The sequence below is a fragment of the Notothenia rossii genome (assembly GCF_949606895.1).
Source record: "Notothenia rossii genome assembly, chromosome: 11".
Classification (NCBI taxonomy): Eukaryota; Metazoa; Chordata; class Actinopteri; order Perciformes; family Nototheniidae; genus Notothenia; species Notothenia rossii.
Genome location: NC_136910.1, coordinates 47339143 through 47366582, shown reverse-complemented (window position 1 = coordinate 47366582; position 27440 = coordinate 47339143). Strand labels below are relative to the sequence as shown.

General features: G+C 41.4%; 1 protein-coding gene across 1 annotated transcript; it reads left to right on the top strand.

Moving 5' to 3' along the window:
- The first annotated feature begins 1162 nt into the window (after positions 1 to 1162).
- atp2a2b (ATPase sarcoplasmic/endoplasmic reticulum Ca2+ transporting 2b) lies at positions 1163 to 26545 on the top strand. The gene is made up of 23 exons (XM_079658953.1): positions 1163 to 1850; positions 2159 to 2176; positions 2286 to 2368; positions 4035 to 4139; positions 8076 to 8214; positions 13744 to 13824; positions 14563 to 14648; positions 16185 to 16340; positions 16425 to 16566; positions 17214 to 17380; positions 19985 to 20073; positions 20269 to 20371; positions 21521 to 21652; positions 21785 to 21904; positions 22153 to 22371; positions 22470 to 22593; positions 22770 to 22981; positions 23134 to 23354; positions 23446 to 23648; positions 24114 to 24199; positions 24312 to 24445; positions 24706 to 24823; positions 24943 to 26545. Exons 1-23 carry the CDS (start codon positions 1733 to 1735, stop codon positions 25213 to 25215), a joined length of 3129 nt encoding a protein of 1042 aa, XP_079515079.1. The 5' UTR covers positions 1163 to 1732; the 3' UTR covers positions 25216 to 26545.
- The last annotated feature ends 895 nt before the right edge of the window (positions 26546 to 27440 follow it).

The window sequence follows — 27440 nt, the reverse complement described above, 5'->3', positions numbered from 1 at the left end:
CAGTCTATCAGACTAGATCTGAATGTGTCCTTTTTTATTTTCATCAAAGGCTCTATGTGTCTGAATAGTTGCAGAGATTTTTTGTTTTTATCAGGCTAGCCCAACTGTCACCATAGCTGCACAGATTCAGTCTTTCCTTGTCATTGAGCAGAAGTCTGATTGTGACATCACACATTAATCACAGTGTCTTAAAATAACTTGTCTTCCTGAGAAAGCAGAGGCTGCAAAAGAAAGACACCATCTCACACAGGAGTTATCTCATTTTCTTTAGGGGATTTTAACTGTGGAGGGATTCTCTTTGTTTGTCCTGTATGAAGATAGCCAACTAATGGCTATGGATTTCAATGTATAGGTTGTTGTATATGTCAAAACCATAAACATTTCCCATACAAAAGGTTAGATGTGTCACTGACCATTTTTACGATGGCTTTAAAAGATACATTCTTTCTGACATGATAAATGTCCACATACGAATTGATAGCGTCTACTGTGTTATATCACTGACACTGCAGCCTGTCAAAGAATGGGATTCTTCTCAGTCAACTCTGACAAATATGAGATAACCAAACTGATGTCTACAGTATTATCAGGGTTGGTGCTGCAAGCCTTTCTAAGGGGAAATCATGTATCACTTAAACCAACCTTATCCTTTTTTACCCACCACTCTCACTCAAAACAGAAGATAAGATTGATGAGTGTTTTATAGTAGGGAAACGGATAAAAATAAGAAGCTCACTTAGATAACAGGACATTTTAGCATAGAAAAGTGGGTGTTTATTCCTTGCTCAACACATGAGATACATTACACATATGTAAAACAAGATATTTTCCTCAAAATTGTTCTTTCTATTTGACTAAAATACATTTGTTTAACTATTTCCCTCCTTGCAACATTTACATATAATTATTAACCCACACTAAATAATACATCAGGAATTCTGCAACTGGATAAATCTAATGAAAAAGGTTGGAATGAGTTTCAGTGTCCTCTAGTCTAGGGAAAAGGCCCTTTAATAAAAAAGCACAGCCGTCGTTGAAAGTGAGAGAGAGAGAGAGAGAGAGAGAGAGAGAGAGAGAGAGAGAGAGAGAGAGAGAGAGAGAGAGAGAGAGAGAGAGAGAGAGAGAGAGAGAGAAGGACTTCCGGTGTGTCCAACCAATCAGCTGATTCCACATGCGGACACTGAACACCGCATTCGACAAACGCGAGAGCTGCAGCGGACAATCCCGATTGGTGCCGATAGCGACGTCGGTGATTCCGCAACACAGGCAAAGCGAGCTGCAACAGAGCCACATGTTTAAGCCATCTATTTGGACCGAATTGTACCGATATTTGCTGTTTTAGAAGAAGAGTAATATATTTAAATATCCAATTGAGGCTGTCACGTTTACTATGAATTGTTCACTTAAGGTCTCGCAGGAAACATAGCGGACTACAGCCGGCGAATTCAAGCGGAGCCGTACAGTTAACATTAGCTAGCTTTAGCCTGTTAGCTATCGTTAGCTCAGAAGCCGCTATCTCGTCAACTCGCCAGACACCTGCACGCCAAGCTGTCCCGCGTTGAAGCTAATTATTCCGTTACGGTCAACACCGTGGGATCCTCGCTCCTATTTTCATCAAGTATTTTTTTTAGTTTTAAGTCCCGAGGTCACACTAAAGGAGGAGAGAACCGTGACAGGTTGAGGCTGGGACCAGCAGGGCAATACAAGCCGTGTCCTCAAGTGGTCGTTCACCATGGACAACACACACACAAAGACGGTTGAAGAAGTTTATAGCTTTTTTAACGTGAATGAAAGCACAGGTCTGAGTTTAGAGCAAGTTAGGAAACAACGGGAACGTTATGGACCAAACGGTAAGGAGCTTGTAAACAAATTCTTATTTCAAAAAACAAGTAACGTTAGCTTTTTATGTTATGCCGGTGTCATGATGGCCCGATTTGTAACTGTTGAACCAAACGGAAGGTTGTCGACGTCATGCACTCTATGTTGTAATACCGGCGAGCATCAGTGATGTGTCTTAGTAAACAATTCATCGTCCTTTCTTATATTAACTATCTGTGTATTACTGCTACAGTAATATTCTATTGTTTTAAATTATTATTAATTTAAATAACCCATTGTCCATCTCTTTTGCCTGCGGTCTGAATGGGATGATCTGCAGAATTGCCAGCGGAGGAGGGTAAGTGGAAGCCGCCTGTATATGTCTACAATCCATCATTCATAATATTTCAATTAAATGGAAACGTTCATTTAAATTCCAGTTATTAAATTAAATGTTTGTCTTCTAGGTAAATCCCTTTGGGAACTAGTGGTTGAACAGTTTGAAGATTTGCTTGTGAGGATCCTTTTACTCGCCGCCTGCATATCATTTGTAAGTATAACACACATTTTGTTAGTTTTAGAGGTGGTTTGTGGAGAGTTCATTAAACCAGTCTGGACCTGATGGATCTGTCTTTATGAAACTCCCATTTAATTTTTGCATAGCCAGGTGCTCTGCCTTGTTTAGTATCTAGATACGTAGTAATAAAAGTCTGATCAGATTGTGTCACTCGTTGTAAAGAGATGCGTCATCCACTCTCAACTTGAGATAAAGATGCTTGGTACTAGAGTAGTGACTGGATAATCCATTCTCAGATCTTCCTATATATACCAAAGCATGCTCCTTTCCTTCAAAACAGACAGTTTGTGTTTAGGAGAGAAAATGAACAAGTAAAACATTGTCTGCGTTCATCTCCACCACATTCCTTCTATTTACTTTTTTAGTGATGAGTTCAGTGCTTTTTCTTCTTAGCACAGCTCTATCATCCTACAAAGTGTGCACAGAGACCTTCTCTGATTCAGTGAGAAGAAGGTGCCCAGAATCTGTCTAGGGACACAACCCAGATGACCATTTATTTTCATGATTCTGTCTTCTAGAATGATACAGTATGTTAGCTCTGCTTTTGGTCTCAAAGTAAATCACAAGTCATTAGGTTCTCTTTGAGTCTTGCTTTCAAACAGATTATGTTAAAACCTCAATAGCCAAGTGGTCTATAGTTAAAAATAAATGCTGAAATGTTATTAATCTGGCAACTAATGGCTATTTCACTTTATTATGTGTCACATTGTTGGGAATAGCAGCATGCTGTTTGTTTGGCTGTTAAAGAGTACAAGTGGCAGACACCTGATATTAAAACTGGACATTTTGATGACCATTTTTTATATTCTTATTGTGAATACATTTCTTAAACCAGACATCACTTTTGAGTCTTATTTTTGATGTCACTAGTGATAAGCAATCCCTACTGTTCTTTATGTGTGACACGGTATACTATCCCGTGGTCCTGTTTCTCCTAGGATTTATTCCTTGCGTATCGGCTGAGAACATCACTCACAAAGCCATGGTGATGACAGCCAGCAATGGTCACAAAGCTCATAAATCACCAGCTGTTGTAGTAGTGTTCAATCACACCAGCACACAGCCCGCAGACACATGAACATATCTATCAGTATGACAGAATGTAAACAACAGCAAAACATACAAAGATGTGCACCTTTCTTTTTTTTCTTTGTATTAATTGGACATTTGATTGGCTATGCTTAAATAGCTTAGAGCAGGAAACGGGGGGCATTGGCATTTCGTTTGACACACTTCACTTCCTGGCACAGATTCTAAAAGAGGACAAAGTGGTTACTACGCTCTCACTTTGTCTCCAATGACTTTGTAACACACTTGGCCCAGTTCCTACAATTCTGGAAGATACTGGCTTTGTATTTACTATGAATTATTAAATGATTTTTGGATACTTAAAAATAATTATCCTTAATCTTTTAAAGTCAAATGTTGGTCCTGGCACAACTTTAATTACTAGGAAGGTGCATGAAAAAGATATTAAGTGGAAGTTCCAGAATGAGTGTTTTAGTTATTAGTGTTCTTTGGGGTGCAGCTATCGTATCCCATCCTGATTTCAATGGGCTCAGTATCTCACACTTGATTATTATTACTTATTGAATGTATGCCGACAATGTCCATTCATTTTTCTCTCTTCTGTGTGTAGGTGCTGGCTTGGTTCGAAGAGGGAGAATCAACCGTTACAGCCTTCGTGGAGCCTTTTGTTATCCTGCTTATTCTCATAGCAAACGCAATCGTAGGAGTCTGGCAGGTAAACATGTTACATTTATGTCATTTGGGGTCTTTCAAAGCGTCTCTTCTAGAATCAAATGTTTATTTATTTTTGTGAATACTCAGAAATGTATGCCTCCAAAATATGGGACACAAACTATGTTTTTTTGGAAAGTCTATAATGAGGTTTTAATAAAGACATTGGACATGTAACATTTCCCATTCAGGCCAAGGATACAGCGCACATCCCCTCAATGTAAGAACACTCTAATCTGAAACACCTCTTCTTGTCTCAGTCACACGTGAAACCTGGCCTGCTCCACTTCCTCCTCACTTGGTATATTCTCGTCCACATTCATTAACCTATCCTTTTAGGGAAACCGTATCTCACGCCCTTTGACTATGCAGGGTCACATTATGTTGAGGGTGAATTAAGAGAACAAATGTAATTGTTTTTCCTTTGTGCTTGTAAGTGGTTATTTTAATGCCTCTGTTTATTACGTGCCTGCACAGTCTTAAGCTTTCCCCCAGGATTTACGGTTTCGGTATGAGAAGCATTATTGATCTTTCAAAATGCACCTTAATTATAGGCAGGAAGCAAACCCAGCATCAGCTTTGTATATAGGCATTCATCACAACACACAGAAAAGCAAATCAATTTTCCTTTCTTTTTCATGACACCTTCTCAATCAAAGTCAGAATTGCCCAGAATATGTCTTATTTCCCCCAAAGTCAGTTGTGACGGATACACACCAGAGTTCCAGTTAGAATATTTTTTTGTCGGTCAAAATGTCCGTTAAAGTTGAAATCTTCCGGACAAAATTAGAAAAGTGCCGGTCAAAGGTCTTTTTTGTTATTTATTGAGCTTTAAAACAAATTGATATGATTCGATATTAAACAAACTAATTATAGTAGATTAACTACATTATTCAAAAGTATACAGTAACTTACAATAACAAGGGAATAATAAACGGAGCGCTCTCTCTCTCCTGACAGTATCATGCAGCTCGCGGATCAGTAATGAGTGACCCGACAGTAAAAATAAACATATCTATAACTAGTTTAGGTAGTTTGAGAGGTGATTAAAATAGCTGCGTGTGATATTCTAACCTGAAGTGTGTGTTTTGTCCGCTCACCGCTGCATGTGATCATGCAGAGCTGCGTGTCGACTCGTCAGCAGGAGCTGATCTCTCTCTCTCTCCCGTCAGATTAGACTTCACTCGTGTTTATGTCCATATCGATCAGATCCAGCTAGTTCTAGCTAATGATATGACTACCTGCTTATTAAAAGACACCTAAACAATAAGTGTCGCTATGCAACTGGGTGAGGCCACAAAGTATAGCGAAGCATTATGCATTTGTTTACATGCCCACCGGAACCCCGAGGCATTACCAACAGATCAACGCACAATCAACCCAAGGACATCTCTTTCTCCAAAAAGTGTTAGACATTAGAATTGACTATTCTTGTCTGTCACAAACTATTCTTGTCTGTCACATAAGTGGCACAACTGATGCGGTATTGTGCTAAGGGGAAATTATTTTGACCGAAGAGATTTACATTTTCCAGTCTTCAGCATATTTTACCGGTCATAGTCCGGTAATTACCGGCTAACGGGAGCTCTGATACACACACCGAGTTCTTCCACCTGCCTTTGAATGCAGCCCCAAAACAGTTAAGGATATATTTAATTGACATGCTTTTTAATCAGGCATTAATTAAAATGTTAGTCAAGCTAATTATAACAATTATTAAATGATATCTCTTTAGTAGTCATTTATTTTTCACCTGGCCTTTTTTTTCTACCCATAAGGCAATATCTTTTAGACGTCTTCAGGAGTATATCCTTCATTCTTAACTGAACAGATCATTTAATATGCATCATATTATTCACTAGATTCTTGCTTGTTACGTATAAACATTAGTTTAATACAGTTAATAAAGACCTTGCATCTCCCATTTAAATGTTTTTGAGGTTTCAAAATGAACCAAAATCAATCCCCATGTATTTTTAATTACACCACGGTAAAAGTAGATGGCTGGCAGGTTGGGTGGGTTTCTGCTGGATTGTCTTGTAAATGAATCGCTCGCCTAAGGTCCTGCTGAGGCTTTAGTAAATGGCGTGCTGTTGCAGTAAGTGGCTGGTTGTTTGACTTTGTTTATGTAAAGCAAAGCCTTTGTAAATGATGTAGAAGTGGAGGAGGCGAGATCTGCTCTTGCTGTTATTCATATGGCTCTACCTATTCAAAGCAGTTGAAGCTTCTTTTGAACCTTGTAGCATTAACCTTTACCAGCAGCCATCTTAATAACTGCGTGTCTCTGTTGCTATTCAGTTAAAAAAGCGTAATGTCCCGAGGTTGTGTGCTTGTCTTGCCGTGTCTCGTTGATTGCTGCCTGCCTTCCTGCCAGCGTGGCTGGGAGCTGCCACTAAAGCTGTCCACTCTCAGAGTGAGCTGTCAGACACCGTGAAGTCAGCACTAACACAAAAGTGCAAGTGAAGAATGATCAAGAACGAACTGAATAGGCAATAAGAGAGCATTACGACAAAACAGAAGCAAGACGTCACTGTAGTCTTCGGGGCACTTGTATATACAGTACATTTTGGGTTAATCTAAAATGTATTGTGTCACATTTGAAAAGATAACCATGTGACCAAGGCAAAAGCTTTCTTGTTTTCTGTACCAGTGTTTACTATGGGTGCAACAACTAATCGACTTAATCAATTAAAATCGATTACCATATTAGTTGGCAACTAATTCAGTCGTCGATTCGTTGGTGACGTCATCACGTGTGTTCTACACCCCGTTAAGCTCCAACGTTATTGCTCTTTTTTTATCGGTACGGGAGACATTTAAAACATATGTCATATGTATTATTGCTACATAAACATTATATCGCAGTCCTAGTGTCGCCAACTCCGTTTCTAATATGCAATATGACTACAAAATGCATCTATAATGTATTTTCGATCTTCCCAATTCAGACGAGAGATCTCTCCCCCGCCTGCTTGCGAGGGGGCGGGGCAGTTTACACACACGCAGCTGCTACATGCATGCAACACACACACACACACGGAGGAGATGGTGGAGAGAACGCGCTCCGAGGTGTGGTTAAACTTTAGCCGTCTCGATGTGGACAATGCTCGTTACCAAAAGTGCAATAATAGTTTAACATGTAAGGGCGGTAACACGAGCAATTTGTCTAAACCTTTAGCAAAAGTGCTCCACATCCAGACGGAGAAATGCACCGGGTTCCACTGTCTTTCTAGCAGCTCTGTAGCACCCGTCCACGAGTAACGTTTCCACGTCAGGTGTTATGTATGCTAGCATCAACACACAGAGTTAACTCAGTTATAAAAACATAAGTTAATGATTAGAGGTAACTGAGTTATTTATTTTGTTAAAGTTTCAGCTATTCTGTTTACAGTTCTGTCATCAGATTATTTAATATGATTTGTTAAAACATTGTTGTTTCTTTTGATGTGAAATATTATGCATTTAATTAAAATAAAAAGCAATGTTAGTTTTGTTCACAATTTGTTTAGTTAGTTTACCTTATTTCTTGTCAAAATAACTGTTAATACTATCGTTAAAAGGACCGGATCGATAAGCAGTATCGATATAAGTAGTAGTACAGTTAAAACTTTAACGATCCGATTAATCGATTAATCGTTTGATTGATTAATCGATTATCAAATTAGTCGTTTGTTGCAGCCCCAGTGTTTACGTTATTCTCCCCGCCATCTAGCCTAGACCACTTGTCATGTGCGCTTATTTGCTTTTTTACTGTGTTTTTTTGCTTATGCAAAGATTAGACACTTATCAGTCAATTTGAATAATGCTCCTCTAACTGAAACAGCATGTCTGAGACGTCACTTCGTCTCTAACTCCCCTTTCATCCAGTTCCCGGGAAATGCTTGGTGTTTGTGTGAAATGAACTTGTTAACTTTTGTTCCCTCTTATTTCCACTCTTCAGGAGCGAAATGCAGAAAATGCCATTGAAGCCCTGAAGGAGTATGAGCCAGAGATGGGGAAGGTGTACCGTCAGGACAGAAAAAGTGTCCAGAGAATCAAAGCCAGGGACATTATGCCCGGGGACATCGTGGAGGTGGCAGGTAACGTTAAAAGCATTTAGCTTTGTTTATTCCCAAGGCAGTCTCCCAAGTGCGTGCATGCAAGTACCATTACGCCCATTGTATTGAGCGTGCAAGCTTTTGCACCTTAACATTCTTTTCAAGTTTTTATTATTTACATTTTTTCCCATTTATTTCCTCTGATAAGTCGCCAACATGCTTTTCATGTAAACTATAAAGAAGGATGAATACGTGGCTGTCTCTCAACACTCGGATGCTTTTAGTGACTGCGGGAAATGTACGGAGAACATTGTTCATCAGTTCTGTAAACATTATCACCAGTGTTATGACGTACACTTTGCACAGATTTACACACACACACACACACACACACACACACACACACACACACACACACACACACACACACACACACACACACACACACACACACACACACACACACACACACACACACACACACACACACACACACACACACACACACACACACACACACACACACACCAGTTTGTGCAGTTAACACCAGAAGGTTAAGAAGGTTAATGCTGCTCGTACCCCAGGAGATCCCTGATCTTGTTCATCCCCTTTGACGGTTTCTGAAGTAATGGTAGTGCTGAGTTAGGAAAGCAATTATGCAATACAGAGCAGGGGCCCAAACTGTTCCATAACATTTTATTTTCTTGGCTAACTTTAACTTGATTAAGGCCACATTTGTTTTGTTGACACATTTTTGCATCACTGTATTGTTTTGTATTCTTAAACTGCATTTGTCTTATTACCCGTCATGGCTTCTAGTGACTCTGGCTTTTAACTGCAGTTGCTGCACAAGTAGTGGACATTTAAAATGACTTACTCGCAATGTATTTTTGTATTTAATTTTCTTTAGTTTTACCTACATTATAGTTAGAGGCAAAACTGGAAGAAATACCATTGGGCCATTTGATTGGCCGATTGAGACAAGCCATTTCGGATTGGTCAATTATAACAAGGAATCAGATCCGGTGTTTGAAAAGAACCATCGCATTGGGCAATTGAAACAACCATGTGATTGGCCGACTTAAACAAGCAATTTCATTGGCCAATTGATATAAGTTGGTTTTTGGTTCATTCTAATTGTATTATCTTTGAACATTTGATGTCATGTTGCTTTAATTGTAAGTATTGTTCAGCTATAGCCAGCTCCTATTAACAAATCAGCTGTCTATTATAGCTAAGATTCCTGCTGATTAAGATTTTGCGTTGAGTGAGCACAGGCTACAGACTGCCAGCGTTGTGTTTCCTTTATCTTCATATAGTGGAAGTTGGCTACTGCTGAATTAAGGGTTGCCTTGTTAACACAAATACACTTTTATTGGCAGCCATTGAGCACGAATAGTGCTGAGCAGCAGCGCTATTTTAGTTTCTAACGTTTCTGAGCGCTAAATGTCCCAAAGGGTTGCTTTACGTAACTGGACAGGCAGGACAAAGATTTTTTTTTAGCTTCAGCCATTCAAACATTGTTTTGTCTCCAGAGTACGGCAAGGCTTCATTAAAAATCACAAGTCCCCTCGTTTTTATTTCCATCGGCGCTTCACTGATGCAACAGTTAGTATTCTTTGTTTTCTTTTTGCTTGCTTTTCTTTCACCGTGCAATTCCTTATTCGACAAGAGTGTCTTAATCTGTCGCAGAAGTGATGGCCTTGACCCTTGTAGCAACCACATCCTGTGCAGAGGAAATAAGAGTGCCCTTTCCCTCGCACTTTATTTCTTTTCCCCGCATTCATTCTTTCTGGCTGTATGTAACTTGAATGTGTATTATGCGAGACTGGCCCGCCCTTTCCTCTTGCTAAACCAGTCTGTGTGCAGTGTTCACCATTAATGTTTTCCTGCGATGAGGGGGCAGAAGACAGCACGACAGGATGTAACATTTAGAAAGGGTACAGACTCAATTTGATAAATAATTTGTGCTCCAGATGGCCACATGGCCAGATTACCTCTCTTGTGTTTTAGAGTGTAGGATAATCTGTCTGTTGTCATCACCAAAGCTATTAGTCTCTGCCCGTCCTTTGCTGTCTCTTCCACATGTCCACGCTCTGTGCTCTATCCGTGACAATGTTATTGCTCCCTTTTTCGACAAAGCAATGATATGGAACACACACAGTCATGGGTTTGTGTTTTTTTAAGGTTTGATCTCAATGTTTCCGTTCATGAGAGACGTCGAGGAGTCCCTTGAGGGCTCGATGAACTCATGAAGGGTCTTAGAAAGCTGCTAACTACGTGCTAGCTCATCAGGGAACCGCTGCACAGTGAGAAAAACAATATGCAACCCCCTTAAGGGCTATAACGTTTCACTGGACCCCACGCGATGTGCTGTGTACTCTGCACTACAAAGTAAATCCACACTTCTATTTAATGAGTTGAATTGGAGTAGGACCACTGTTGGTTTAAGGGAGGAAAGGTGGGGACAAAGATGACAAACTTGTGTGTTTGTGTATGCAGACTGACATTTGTCCCTCACTCTTGGGAAAATATGATACAATCTTTTGTTCACAAGGGAGAAAAAAGGTCTCTCTTTCCCAGAGGCTTTCCACTCTTTCCCAGACAAAGAGAGCATGGGATGTAAGATGAAAGGAAGGATCACTCCCAATTTGAGACAGCTGCAAGTCTTTGGGGAAAATACAGCATATTTCTGAACTTATGGTAATATATAAATCGTAGCCAGATTATTAAAGTGTAACATACATAGAAACACTTATAACTGTATCAATACAGAGTTTACATTGAAATGTAATTGGGTTATTCTTCCGAGGAGAAATTAGCTTTTTACGACGATGAAGTCAGAACGCATAATCATGTGAAACAGATTATAAACATATGTTTGATAATGATAAGGTTTTAAGTACAAAATAATAATAACTAGGTCTTACGTCTTCTTGCTGCCACTGAAAGTAGATTTCTTTGCTCTGACTGTATTCCCAGCGGTGAACACCAATGAGTGGTACATACGCTCACAACTTTACTTTGACGTAGGAGGTTTTTCTAATTAGTGACTTTTTCTAGAAAGCTTCCCACAGGACTTTCAGTCTTAAATGTCTCCAGGGAGTTCAGGTCCTCGTCTCCTTTCTGTCCTTCCTCATGCTACACTTCTACTATCTCCTGTCTGTTTGGGAGGGGGCGTCTAGTTTGAATAAGAGTAGGTGAAGTCTTCGAGCCTCCTGTCAAGTGGAGGACCAAATTTGGTAGTGCAGCTGGTACAGTACAGGAGCATTATGACCTCTGTTACGGTGCACCTACAGCGATAACATTGGTAATTGGTATAATGTAAACATGTTTGTTTTATTGGTAACTTAGTGATTTCCTCCTTGTAGTCTCTGTATTATGCTTTGTTACTTTAATCTGTCCCGAACTCACGGAGTGTGGCGTGTTATGAATGAACAGTTTGTTAGAAAGCAAACACAACACTGTTTCTATTTAAAGTTGTGTGACGGGGAGTGGGCTCTCCTTGCTTAAATCTGAAGTTTTGATCCTTTCCCCTCCCCCCCCAAATCCAGCAGCACATGTTTGTAAACTGATCAAAATAGTTTTCCCATTTTTGGACGTGCGTTTCGCAGGACTCATCTAATCCCCCTTCCCATTCTCTCCTCCTTCCCCCCCTCTTCTCCTCTCCACTCAGAAGGGCACTGCAGAGGCCCGAGGGTTAGTTTATATGTCTGTCACCGCTCTCTACTGTCCACACAGAGGTCCCTTAAGAGCCTCTGGGTTATTTGTTTTTTTATTGCTCTTACCGTTTCACCCTGTCAAGCTGTGTTTTGTCTTACTGGAAGCTAAAAGCAAGATTTAACCTTGGGGCAGCAGTGGCATTCTTCAATGTGATTTTTGGATTTTAATAAAACGTGCCATGGGGACTCTTCTGCTGCATCATGCAAGCTGAAAAAAAAAAATGACTTAAATGTGGGGTAGGTAAGAATGGAGAAACCAGCTCGAGTGCACTAGAATTGGAAAATACACAACCGAAAAAAATCTGTCCCTTCCTTCAGACTTCCTTACAGAGCCCCTCCTCCAACACACACGAACACGCACATGACCAATGAGGGCACGAGATAAGTTTGTGCACGAGATGGAAGGCTGACAGGCAGGTAGTCCATCCAGTTATCTGCCGCGGGCCGAGGCAGATGATTGGTCGTGCTTTTTACAGCTCCACGGCTTCCACAGATGAAATATTTGTATATATTTATTTTCAAAGCATTTAATTTACATTAATGTATTCATTCATCTGGATGCATTCCATGGAATATAAAAAAGTGTTTCTGAAGTGAATTACCTACCCCACCTTTAAATCGGACTACTTTCTCCGAAAGTGCCGGAAAAAAACAAGTTTAGTTTAAGAAAGTAAGGGTACAAACTAAACGCAAGCACTAACCCCTCGCCCTGTGTAAGAGCTGGCGACATTGATGCTCATTGGACCAATTCATGGGGAATTTGATGCAGTTTTTTTCTGAAACAAGCTCCAGCCCAAGGCACAGTCCCAACATATTTACTTGTCTGGCTGCTGTGAAATAAATGTAGTTGCATTCAATGAGATCATAAAAACGATCTGATGTCAAACTTTTTTTGTGCAACAAAGTTCACAGCATGACGTCAGACACACCGTCCCCACAAACTTGAGGGAAATCTTGGACTGCTTGATTTGGCGTGACTGCCACCTTGCTTGGCCCATAGTTAGTTAATAGCACAGTTATATACAGGAACATAATAGTTCTGACACTTTAATATACTTCTAGTATAATCCTCTCAGGTTATATTGTTTCTTCTTCATCATAGATTTGACCTATCAAGAGATAACACATTGCTTGTTGATATTTCCATCCCAATCCCATAAAAGTCTTTAAATCTTAAACTATCCCTTGAAAGCAGATGAGTATCCGAATGGCAAACATTTTAAATATTTGTTTCTACAATCAAAGCCTTGAAGTTGCTTATCAACACTTTGTATCTGCCGGATCAGACCCAAACCGCATGTGAAATGAGACGGCAGAATTAAAGCTGTTTTAAGCAAAGCTAATAATCTTCGGTGGCTTTAAAAGCACTTATCTGCCTTCTGCAGAGGAAACACTTGTTTGGACTTTGTTGTATATTTACATTTTGCATTGGTTTAACTAGAGATTGCTAAAGCCATGTGTGAGTGGAAAGAATGAGCAGCAATCTATTTGCGTCATCAGATGAGTGGAACATTAATAATTCTATGAACGCATGACTTTCCCTCAGCCCCTGTTTATTATTTAACACAGCAGTGGATTTTCTTCTGTGTGTGGCGACTTTTGTTTGTTGATTTGGTTTATTTCAAAGTGTTTTCTCTTTCATGAGAAGATGGTCTAATTTAGGAGGTGTCTTTTTACACGTAGAACATTTACTAGACTTGGTGAATACAGTATTTGATCAAATCTCAACGCATCTGCTTTTATGGCCTGTATTTTACAAAGTACCCATCCACCTGTCGTCATAGCATTTACAGATCCCTTTAACTTGTAAAGAGGTCCTTTTTAATGTCTCGTTTGTTTCTGTCCACAGTTGGAGATAAAGTGCCCGCAGACATCAGGCTCTGCTCCATCAAGTCAACAACACTGAGGGTAGACCAATCAATTCTTACAGGTAAAACCATTTCCTTTTTGTTCGTCTGTTTCTCCTGTGATTCTCCATTTTACACATTCATGTATTTTTGAAAATACAAAAAACATGCATTTCCTTCGTATCATTTCTCCGCCTCCCTCTGCCACCGCCTCGCCTCTTGTGATCAACCCAGACACTAAACAAGAATAAGCAATTTCCTCTTCCTTTTGATGTGCATGGCCTCATTACCCCCTGTTGTCATGGCTGCTCAGGCAGTGACGAAGCTAAAGGAAGGGAGTGTGATATGGATGAGAGGAAAATTAAATAAATGAAGTTGTAGATGGCTAATTAGAGAGCGGTGCAGATGGAAAGGATTAGAAGGGGAGAGATGGAGAATGCACCAGAGAAAAGGCTTTATGTGAATCGAGTCCTTAAGTGGCTCCTCTTCCTATGCTGCCTTAATTGGTAGCAAATTCCACGGGATATTTGAGTGTTGCAGCTATTTTCTCTCCTTTTTCCTCCCCCATTCATGGCGTTACAGCTTGTCAAATGCTCCCTTACTTACGGCATTAGGAAAAGTGCAGCCCCGTTATTTACACACATCACATATGGGCTTTGAAAGGCAGTGGCGTTGCGGCGTTCTGATGATTGTCAGGCCGGCTCAGTCAGCTGCAAAGCCTTTTCCACACATCTGCCCAATGTGTCAACCGAGCATCACAACCTCCACTTTCCCCTCTCTCCGCTCCCCTCACTCACATGCTCTGTTTCCACTTCCTGCAGGAGAGTCTGTGTCTGTGATCAAACACACCGACCCTGTGCCAGACCCGCGTGCCGTCAACCAGGACAAAAAGAACATGCTCTTCTCTGTGAGTGACCCACAAGACCATTTAATTCTGCTTTGTATTGTAACCCGTTTTTATCTTAACTACCGGTGCACCTATAAAAAGGAACAATGTCCTGCTGAGTGTCTTTTTTGGAACATACGGAATTAGCCCTTTATATTGTGGCTTTCAGTCTTTTGCATGCAAGAACATATCTGTGCCGGTCCAAACAGCTTCAGTGTCCATTCATCTACAAAAGAAACATTTCCTTGCATGGCAGCTCCCACGCAGGCCCGTGCACACATAGACCTCAGAGTGGGCTTGAGCCCCTGCCCTTTTTCTTCCTCCAGAGAAAGTGCCATTTTTATGGGGTGCTTTTTTTCATTTAATTTTTTTTCAATAAAAGAATATATATATCTACTGCTGCTTGCGCACAGTTTCCCTTTCCAAAAATATATTGATTGAATACAAAATAATAAAAAAAGGTCGGGAGATTAGACTGTGAAGTTCCGATGCTCTCTACCCTCCCTCCCTCCCTCCACAGCGGTGCGGACAGTCATCGGCAGTCATTTCAGACAGACAGGTAGCAGCACCTCCCACGTTTCAGTCCCATGTTATGCCGGCTTTTCTTGGCTTGTTTGAAGGCGAGTGGTGATGAACAAATCACTAAGCTGCCAGTGCCTCGAGTTTACAGCCAAAAGACAAAAATAAATATAGTTAGGCTAACTAAGGTAGGCTACTAGCTAATGGATAAGTTAGCTCAAGGTTTAGCTAAGGCAAGTTATCATGGGCATACAGGCTACTGTACTTAAGGGGAGACACTACAGGTGAATGCAGTCAAATGTATCTAATAACGTCATCACAATTGCCACATTGATATGCAAATTAGGTGCTAACTAGGCCTAATTAAAATGCGCAAATATGCATGCAGTTACCAAGGCATTGCAGCTGAAAAGGATAACAAAAAGCATAGCACCCCAGATAGTTACTTACGTCAATTCAGTATTTTCCGTATTTTCCGTATGCATATATGTTGTTTAAATATGCAGATTAGCTTTATATCTATAAATGAATTCAGACAGGGTAGTTAAACGAACACCATTTATATGTGTTTTGGAGGTTTTCTTTCCATTAGAGTGAAAGAAAACATGAAAGCAAAATAGACCAAAATTACTGAATACTAAATAAGACCATTGTCTCTGTGTTAATGATTATTTTGTAGAATTCTGTTGAGTATTAAAGAATTGCGTGAGTGTGAGGGTATTAAAATAAATTGGTCAGTAAGTCAGAGACGTGCAACTATATTTAACTTTTTGGTTACATTTTTTAATAAATTATTATGGGAAGTGCCCTTTTTCTCACTTGAGCTCCTGGCCCCCCAAAATGTCTGTGTACGTCCCTGCTCCCACGGTTACTTAGATTAGTTTAGGAGTGAAATGTATCAACATGTTGACACTTGCTGCTCCCTGAACCTCCTCGCTGTGTCTCTGTGACACATGGCTCGTAGTCGTCAGACCAGTTTTACCCCCAGAAGCTTTTCCGTTTAATAATACGTTTTGTTTTCTGCCGCCTCCTCCACAGGGCACCAACATTTCATCTGGTAAGGCTGTGGGTGTGGTGGTGGCCACAGGGGGCAGCACCGAGATCGGCAAAATCCGAGATGAGATGGCAGCAACGGAGCAGGAGCGCACGCCGCTGCAGCAGAAACTGGACGAGTTCGGACAGCAACTCTCCAAGGTAATTTATTAACTCTCTCAAACAACCTCTGCTATTTCTGTATAATTTGAGTTATGCGTAATTGTTTGCTATTATGATTTTAAGGTCATTACGCTAATCTGCATCGCTGTGTGGCTCATCAATATTGGACATTTCAACGACCCGGTCCATGGAGGCTCCTGGATCCGAGGTGCTGTCTACTACTTCAAGATCGCTGTGGCTCTGGCAGTTGCTGCAATCCCAGAGGGTAAGCTGGACACACACACACACACACACACACACACACGCACGCTCAGACACACACACACACACACACACACGCTCAGACACACACACACACACACACGCGCTCAGACACGCACGCTCAGACACACACACACACACGCTCAGACACACACGCTCAGACACACACACATACGCTCAGACACACACACATACGCTCAGACACACACACATACGCTCAGACACACACACACACGCTCAGACACACACACACACGCTCAGACACACACACACATGCTCAGACACACACACACACGCTCAGACACACACACACACGCTCAGACACACACACACACGCTCAGACACACACACACACGCTCACACACACACACACACGCTCACACACACACACACACACACACACACACACACACACACACACACACACACACACACACACACACACAGCCTTGCCCTTGACACGCTTGTTGCTTTGAGAGCCTTCAATGATGTGCCATTATTCAGACTTCCTGAACATTTTGTTCAAAAATCCTACTTTTTAAATGCTTATATTTAATACTTGATACAGGATGTCTTTCTCTAACAGCCTATCTCCACTCATGTTTGTCTTAATCCTCTCTTTCCCCGTGGTTCTGTTGCTGCTCCTCTCAGGTCTGCCTGCTGTCATCACTACTTGCCTGGCTTTGGGAACTCGGCGCATGGCCAAGAAGAATGCCATTGTCCGCAGTTTGCCGTCTGTGGAGACCCTTGGCTGTACATCTGTCATCTGCTCTGACAAGACTGGCACGCTGACCACCAATCAGATGTCCGTGTGCAGGGTAAGAGAGTGAACGGGGGCGGAGAGGAGGAAAAGTATCAGCCAAAGCCTGATTGTGAATTTCTCGCATATAACCTTTTTATAGAGAATCAAATCAAATTGTACCTGGCTGTTTGGAGTTTGAAAAATGCAATGTTTATCTAATTGAATGGAGTATGTTAAGTATTTCTAAGCACTTTGTTTAACCCTGAATTGTAGATCTTACAGGAAGTAAATTATTGCCATTTGTCACCTCACCGGCTATTTGTTGCCATGTAAATCGGCTCATTAACCTTCACCTGTCCGCTCGGTTCACTGAAAATGTTGACATTCTTAGCTTATCTTTCAACCTTTACACTGGTTTCATAGTAACCATTGTAACCATGCACTTCAGAGTGTCAACACGTTGGAGGGCCCGACTAGGCTACTAATGAATTCACACTATATAAGCACAGCAAAAGTATTTTATCATTAAAGAAATGACGAATTATCAGATGGTGATACTTGTACAGCGACGCTCATAATAATCCCTCCATGCTCCTCCTGGCTAAAATCCCTACCACTAAATGATGTTGAATAAGCACCCGGTGACAGGACAGTCTCAATATGTCTCACCGGACAGGTTTATTGGAATAACTGTGACGTTAGAAGTGAAACATATTCAAGTGACAACAAAATTAAACTACAGTCGCAGTGTACCCTTTGGAGTTGGAACTGCAAAGGATTATGCTATTTGATGTGTCGCTGAAGCTGATGTGTGTCTGTGTACATCTTCACCATGACAACAGTACGATGAAAAGGTCAGCTATGCATAGGAAATGTAAACAAATTGGGGAAAAAAGGCCAAAAATAAGTTAAAACAGTTTCCTCACATGGACAGAGCAATGGTAAGCTAAGTTATAAACCTTTTAAAGCAACCTCAACGGCCTCTTAATGACAGTAGGGATTTACTGAGCGCCACTGCTGACGCTATATGGCTAATAATGGAAAAATATGATTTAGTTACACACAGGCAGCGATGCAAATTGATACGTGTATACATGTTCCCCTTTAGTACGTTAAGCTCATTGTGTGACTGTTTCCTCCTGCCCTGCGTCTTCCATCTCCCTCAGCCCGTTATCTCGCCGCTCTTCTGTTTCCCTCCTCCCTCCTCCCTCCTCCTCTTTCAGGCAGCATGCTGATCAGTATGCAGTAGTTACTCACTTGCAGCAGAACCAGCAGTAGAGTTGCATAAGTGACCTTGTGTTGAAAGATGTCCTCTTCCCTCGCTCACCCTGCACAATGTTCTTATAGTCGACATTACGTTAAGCAAATTTAAAAAGGCTTCATTTTGAAACTAACGGATTCTATTTCTGGCTATTTGATAGTCGGTGACGGAGAAGCTTGACGCATGCAAACCACTCGTGTCTTAATAGAGCTGAACTAAAATGCGGTGCCCTCAGTGACTCAATGTTCCTCCTTCACGTTCAATTCTTTTCTTTGTTAAGTGTCGGATCGCCATTGACGTCACTGCTCTCTGTTGTCTCCACGCTGCCGAAGTGCACACTTAATGCCAGATGATCATTTTATTCAGAGATTCCAGTTTCCATCCCTCCTCATGTATTTCTGTCCTGCACCTCTGGGTGTTGGTGCTCCGATAGAAAGAACGTGTTATCTATCCATGTGTGCAACTATATTAGCAGCTTGAGTGTTGTCTGACTCGAGACCTTGTGTGTTTGTTTACGTCATCAGTTGATGAAAAACCCACCTCTTATATTCTGATAGCGAAGGCAATATTATTAGTGTGTGCCGTTTTTCTTTCTTCCTGGTGGAGAATAATTGTGTTCCCCCGTGCTATTTCAATTTAAAGAAAAGATTAAAGTAAATGAAGATCCTGAATAGACCTATTGCCGGTGTTCTTACCCAGGACTGGATCCTCAAGGTCAAATGATTTCCGCCTAGGAATGATTCACTTCATACACTGTTCCTGTTGTGTGTCTGCACACAGAGGAGTCTTGTGTCCGTCTCGCTGTAAGATGACATTTATGGAGCCTTCCCACCAGAGAGCTCAGTGTCTGCTTTGGCTCAGCATTTTATCATTTGACTCTGTTCTTGTTCAAGCATCTTATGTCTTATTTCCTGTGGATGGTAGTACGCTGCCACCTGCTGGTCCATCGGAATCCCACATCTAAATTCCTAAATCATTTACTAGGGCTGCTCGATTATGGCAAAAATCATAATCTCGATTATTTGGGTCAATAATTGATATCACGATTATTAAAAACAATTATCCATTTACTTTGAAAACATCCATTTATTGAAAAAAGAAATGTGAACAATATGTTTTTAACAGTTGATTACCTTGAGCTTTAAGTATGATTCAACTGAAAAAAAAAAAATGAAAAAAAAATTACAGTTTCTTTTTTAAAAATAAAAATAATAATCGTTTCATTTCGATTACGTTGTTTTCGTTATAGTTGCAAGCCAAAATCAAACAAGATTAATTGCACAGCCCTAATTTACAATACAGTGTATACAGCACCTAAAATGTGGCAAAAAGACATTGTTACATCACTGATTCGGGCAACAATACTTTGTGGGAATACCACATACTAATTGTATGTCTCTACAACGTTTGTGTTTCTAGATGTTCATCGTTGATCAGGTACAGGGTGATGGCTGTTCACTAAAGGAATTCACTATCACTGGCTCGACATATGCCCCGGAGGGAGAAGTGTGAGTATTCCTTCTCATATGCGTGTGTGCTCTGAGAGTTTCATAATGCATGCAAATCCCCAAAAATCCATTCTACTTGAAATTGATTCATAAAAGTGAACATGAATGTATTGTTTCATACTTAAACTACAAATTGCTTTATGAATGAAATCTGCACAATTGTCTCACTTGTTTCTTTGATTGGCTTTTGTTTAGGTTCCTTGATGGCAAACAAGTCAAATCCTCCCAGTATGATGCCTTGGTAGAGCTGGCCTCTATCTGTGCTCTGTGTAACGATTCCTCACTGGACTATAATGAGGTTAGTCGTGATTTTCTTTTCCCTTTTATTCTTTAGATCCAATAGGCGCTTTCACACCGGAGTACTTTTCCCTTTTGGTTCCGATAGTTCCTGGGATTTTGCGTTCACACCAAAAAGAGAACTTAGTTCATGAGAACCTTTTCAGTCCCTGCTAGTGAGCAGGTACTTTCCTGGGCAAGGCAAGTTTATTTATATATCACTTTTCTGTAGGCGACAATTCAAAGTGCTTTACAAAACAAATGAAAATACTTTTTTGGAATAAATACAGTAAAAACACATTGTAAAATGGCGTTTTTGCAACCGGCATTACAAAGCAAAGATAATAAAAGAATACAAATAAACGCCACAGGTATACAATACATGTTTTTAAAAGGCATACTGTAGTGCGAATATGAGCAGCTCAATTAAAAGCAGCGGCAAAGAGATATGTTTTTAGTCTCGATTTAAAAATAGTAAGCGTTTCTGCGGACGTGCATGATTTGGATAGTTTGTTCCAGATTGTCGGGGCATAACAGCTAAATGCTGCCTCCATGTTTTGCTTTTACTCTTTTACCCTTGATGGCTCGTAATTATGTAGGAGTTCCACAATATACTTTGGTCCTAAACCATGTAATGATTTAAAAACTAGCAATAGTACTTTAAAATCAATTCTTTGGCCGACTGGAAGCCAGTGTAAAGACTTCAGAACCGGACTGATGTGATCCACTCTTTCTGGGGAGAAAAAAGTTCAGTTTTCTGATTGGCTGTGCGGATTGTAAACCACGCCCCGTAAAACTCTGAAAAGTGTTGTGAAGCCGCCATTGTATTTGCTGGCATTAGCATTATTAGCATTAGCATTAGCCCCACGCACCAACGGAGAGAGACTAACTTATGGCAACACAAAAAAAAAACATGGGAGCGGTGGAGTGATGAGGAGGTGTCTGCGTTCTGGCGATTTACTCGGAAGGCTTATTCCGGTGTGAACGCTCTTTAGTTCCATGGGGAACTAAGTGCTGGGAACTAAGTGCTGGGAACTAAGTGCTGGGAACTAAGTGCAGCAAAGTACTTGGTGTGAAAGCGGCTAATGTGACTTTGGTACATAGTGCCTTAGATCTTTTCAGTGACTTTTTCTGATGAACCATATGATTTTATTTTTCTCTTTGTGTCCAGAACAAAGGGGTGTTTGAGAAGGTGGGCGAGGCCACAGAGACGGCTCTCACGTGCCTGGTGGAGAAGATGAACGTGTTCGATACGGATGTCAAAGGCCTGTCAAAGATCGAGAGAGCCAACGCCTGTAACTCTGTACGTTGCCCTCCGTTCTTGAAAGTTGTTTCCTTGCAACCGAAACTCCATGATTTAATTGTACTCGATTCAAACGGTGACAAAACAAACTGAATGCAGAAAGGCTAACTAGCTGTTTGATCAAACCTTTAGGTGATCAAGCAGCTGATGAAGAAAGAGTTTACGCTGGAATTCTCCAGAGACAGGAAGTCCATGTCTGTGTACTGCACTGCAAATAAGGCCCGATCCTCTGTTGGCAAGATGTTTGTAAAGGTAAGATTTAGTAACATTTCAACTATAACACTCCCGCAGTATCGGCTTTCTCCAAGTCTATTAATGCCATTCAATGATATCCTTTTTTGTTAACTTGAAAGCACAATAATTATGACTTTAGAGTGAATCATTGTCCTAAGACTATAAAAAAACACATTTGTTCACTTTTTAATGAAAGTGTTTCTCTTACACACTGTTTTGTCATTTCCTTTGTGTTTCCTCATCCTCCTGTCCTTCCCTGCTCATAGGGGGCCCCTGAGGGATTGATTGACAGGTGCACGCACATCCGTGTGGGCAGTGACAAGGTGCCCTTGACCCCTGGCATCAAGGAAAAAGTGTTGTCAGTGATCAAGGAGTATGGAAGCGGCAGAGACACTCTGCGCTGTCTGGCTCTCGCTACCCGAGACCACCGCTTGGTCAGAGAGGAGATGAAGTTGGAGGACTCCGCCCGCTTTGTGGACTATGAGGTGAGAGCTGAGACGGATTTATATTACTCTCCCAACGCTTCTGGTGTCTAGGTTCCTTTTCAGGTGTGACATTGTTTCCTTTTTCTGTTACCGTGCAGACTGACCTGACCTTTGTTGGCTGTGTGGGCATGCTGGATCCTCCCAGGACGGAGGTGGCAGCCTCCATCAGACTCTGCCGCCTCGCAGGCATCAGAGTCATTATGATCACTGGAGACAACAAGGGTACGTGGAGAAAGTCACATTTGCTGAGAGAAGATTGACTTTGTTAATAACTTCCCTTGCGGGTATGAGCTTGAAAACCACTAAAGACACAAGGGAAATCATCACATCTAGTTCTGAACGCTCACTTGCATCCCATGCAGCGCTAAGAAATGCACGTGTTCTCCTTTGTACCTTAGGGACGGCCGTGGCTATCTGCAGACGCATTGGCATCTTCGGAGAGAACGACGATGTTTCCAGCATGGCGTTCACCGGCCGAGAGTTCGACGACCTGTCGCCCGCTGCACAGAGAGAAGCTGTGCTGAAGGCACGCTGCTATGCCCGTGTGGAGCCTTCACATAAATCCAAGATTATCGAGTACCTGCAGTCCTATGATGAGATCACAGCTATGGTGAGCCGCCTTATCTAACATGTCTTAGTTTATTCCCTTTTGAAATATGCAAAATGTCCTCTCAAAATAACATATCTTGAAATGAAACCAGGAGAAATCAATGATTTCCTAGTGAAGCATTAATGATACACTTGTTCTCACTCTCCCTTCAGACTGGTGATGGAGTGAACGACGCCCCTGCTCTAAAGAAGGCTGAAATCGGTATCGCCATGGGTTCAGGCACGGCTGTTGCTAAGAGTGCGTCAGAGATGGTCTTGGCTGACGACAACTTCTCCACCATCGTCGCGGCAGTGGAGGAAGGCAGAGCCATTTACAACAACATGAAGCAGTTCATCAGATACCTCATCTCTTCCAATGTGGGCGAAGTTGTCTGGTAAGGATAACTAGTTTACCGTTTACCTTTTTTATATATCTTGTACACAATATACCATAACATCAGATAATTCTGCTTCTCTTGTGTGTAGCATCTTCCTGACCGCGGCACTGGGATTCCCTGAAGCCCTCATCCCGGTGCAGCTGCTCTGGGTCAACCTGGTGACCGACGGTCTGCCCGCCACCGCTCTAGGATTCAACCCACCGGACCTGGACATCATGACCAAGCCTCCCCGCAACGCCCGCGAGCCCCTCATCTCAGGATGGCTCTTCTTCAGATACCTCACCATTGGATGTAAGTGGTTACCATATGTGTAGGGATAGTTGTCCATTTAAACTTAGTCCTTTGTCAGATGTTATTGTTCATTGTCAATTTATTGTGTGACATTTTCAGCCAAAAATATCCCCCCCGTTTCTTCATTGCAAGGCCTGTTTGTCTTTTGTTAACTTTAACTTGAGTATTTGGGAAATGTAGTAAATATGAACTGGTATTTAAGCTTCTAATGTGTGTACATAAAACACTTCAGAAGCATTAGCCATCAACAGGCAATAGTACACTAGAACAGCCAGTTGTATTAATGCACAAGCTATCAATTAACTTGCTAAAAATCTGCCGAAATGGCACATTGTAAAAGTAGAGTTTATGCAGGTAGTCACAGAATAGGTCACATCTAATTGCAGTTTGCCTTCGTCTTGTATTTAAGTGACCGGCCTTTGCTTCATTGTGTGTCTGTGTGAGTGACGTCTTTCTGGTCCCCAGGTTATGTGGGTGCTGGCACTGTGGGTGCTGCTGCCTGGTGGTTTGTTGCTGCTGAGGATGGACCAAGGATCACCTTTTACCAGCTGGTAGGAATAACAGCCAAACCGCTACCATCTTGCTGAATGCACACTTCAACACACCAGCCTAATGTCATTTTCTGTTAGCTTTAATCTATATTTTCCTTTTGACTTCCTTTAGAGCCACTTCCTGCAGTGTGCCCCAGAGAATCCAGAGTTCACAGATCTGGACTGTAAGGTGTTTGAGTCTCCTTACCCCATGACCATGGCCCTGTCTGTGCTGGTCACCATAGAGATGTGCAATGCCCTGAACAGGTTAGTTTGAGCAAGGCATTCTCCCGGCTTTTACTACTGACAAATAAGCAAGATGGACATGTTCAGAAGGATTGTGTTTTGAAGTAAAACAAATGTATAATAACAATTGTTCCATTTGTGTATATAGTGCTGGCCATTTTGTTTTACTTTCTCATAATATAATATATGCCTAAAAATAGCATGATAGGAGATCTTTAAGTGTGCTGGCTCTGAAGTCAGATTGAGTTTTTAACAAACGTGCTCCCTTGTTTGGTTCTCAGCGTGTCAGAGAACCAGTCCCTGGTGAGGATGCCTCCCTGGGAGAACGTGTGGCTGCTGGGAGCCATCTGCCTCTCCATGTCCCTTCACTTCCTCATCCTCCACGTGGAGCCTCTTCCAGTGAGAAACATTCCTTTTCATTAGACACTTACCCATGACGTAGCGATGACATGTGATTATTTCAAATAGTGATCCACTGAACCACACCTTGACCTTTGTCTCCTCCTCCTCCTTTTCAGATGATCTTCCAGATCACCCCTCTGAATATGACCCAATGGCTGGTGGTGCTTAAGATCTCCCTGCCTGTCATCCTACTTGACGAGTTCCTCAAGTTCGCCGCCAGGAACTACATGGAGCCCGGTAAAGAGCTGGAGAAGCCGGCCGGCTCCAAAGGCTGCTGCCTGCCTGCATGCTTGGAGGGCATCTCCTGGCCCTTTGTGGCCCTTACCATCCCCCTGGTGGGCTGGATCTACAGCACCGACACTAACATGGCCGACATGTTCTGGTCCTGACTGACTTGAGCACAATCTCGACTTTTTCCCATTTTCCTCCCCCGCCCCTCACCGCCATCACCTCCCTCTGTCCTCTCCCTCTCCCCTCTCTGCCTTCCTACATGTGTGCATAGCTTGCGTGTGAGCGTGTTTGTAGAGTTAGCGTGTGTACTAGTGCGTGCCTACCTACCACCTGTGAAGGACCAACTTTAACACATAAAACGTAATGGATAATATAAAAATGTGAACCGAGAAGACACCCGGTTAGCGTTAGGATAGGATATTTGAACGGGTGAGGCTTTCAATGCGAGTGTAAGAAAATCACCACTCCCGTAGCTGTGGACTTTGTTGCTTGTCTGTAAGAAAAATATACTGTTGACAGTTATTTTATTGTTATTATTATTTTCAATATTACCTTTAAGGTTTATATTTACTATTCTGGGAGTATCAGTTGTTCTATGTCACTACAGTAACAACAGTTATGTTTAGCTTCCCTCTTCTTGAATAGAAAAGTTAAGAAATCCATCATCTGTACAGAGATAGAATTTTATGCAACTTTTTTTATAGCTTCGTCAATTGTTGGACCACTGTGGTTTTGACTTGGCGCCTTCATTTATGTTCACGTTTACCATTGTGTCTTCAGTATATCAACTCAGAACTCTTTCAGAGAGGACAAGCTCCGTGTGGCGGACGAGGACGGGGAAAGGTTTGGGAGTAAACGTTCGATTGCTCCGCTTTAACAAAAAGAAAAGAAAAAAAATTGAAAACAGAAACGCCGCATGTCTTGTGACCAAGCATGAACTGTATGTGGTTTCTCATTTCTAATTTAATTGTGAATGTCCCCCACCCCCATGTTAGAGTTTAAATTAACCTCATGGATGTACTTTTTTTTTACTATAATGATTTGAAAATAAGCCAGTTTTTCTGCACTGGGCAGAGCACAGCTACCTCAATGTGATAAGAATAATCTCTTTGTTTTGCTCATCTGGAGATGCTTTTCCCTACAGGGTTTTGCTAAAGCGTAACATCTGAAGTGTGCCCCTATTCGCTTGTGCAAAAAACGAAGAACAAAACATTTCCTTCCCCTTTAACATTTTTAAGGATATATTTTGTTTGTACTGATTTCTGACTTTCATTAACTTTATTTGTGTTTTGCTTCGGAGGAAGAACTGAGAGGGGATGATGTTATTTACCATCTCATGGCATTTGATTCAAAGGACAGTAATGTTCCAATCCTAAGACAAAAAAATACTAATGCAGAAAGTACTCCAAATGAACTTGGATTGCAAGAACCCCAAAATGTTGTTTTTTACTTTAAGGAAATATACACTCATAAACCCTTTGAATCAAAGTGTGCTCTGTCTTTATTTAATCCATTGACTTCGTGGTTTTCATATCCAGTGTTTTGTTTTTTTGTGTATGTGCATATAATACTTGAATACAAACCATTTCAGACATATGAATGCTTCAGTGTCCTTGGCACAACATGACCGGCAGGAGACAATCTGAAATATTTGACTCTTGAAGGCTTTAATATCTGGAGGTTTTAGTTTGTGCTGGGCTTGCCGCTCTGTGATGGTGTATCCGAGCCCATTCAGTCGACTGCACTAACATTTAGATCGTTTTTTGGTTTGCCTCATCTAAAGCATGTCTTCGTGTGTGTGTGTGTGTTTGTGTTCCACTTAACAAGTGTGTGCTTTTCTTCCTCAATGCCTTCCATTGGCTCCCCTGTCACTAGAGTGAGTATCCATTTGCTTTCTTCACACTCTACTAAATACACATTCACTTCAGTAGAATCTAATGAAACAATGGGGAAACGGAGACTTTTTTTTTTTCAGAGTAAAAGCACCATTAAATTGAGAAGCATCCTGGGAAATATTTTCTGGGTAACTTGTAGACTAGCTAAAGGAGTTTTAAAAAGTGATTCTACCCTTTAAAAGTATGCAAGGGAGTGATTATGGCAAATTAATCATGCGTTGACCACATGCCACTTTTGGAAATGTTGCTGTGTGCTGTACTTTTCACCGCGCTGTCACTTGCCTATATTCACACTATAGTCACAGAATAAATTAAACTGGTAATGGAATTTTGAAGTGCTTTGTACTAACGTAGCTGTCTCTCCCTTTTTAGGTTGGCTCTCATAAAAACTGGGATCATTTTTAAAGAGTGGGCTCAGGCTGGCGTCGTCCTCCTCTCCAGCATGTGTGCTCACTCTTACCTTCACACACCTCTGACACCATGATGAC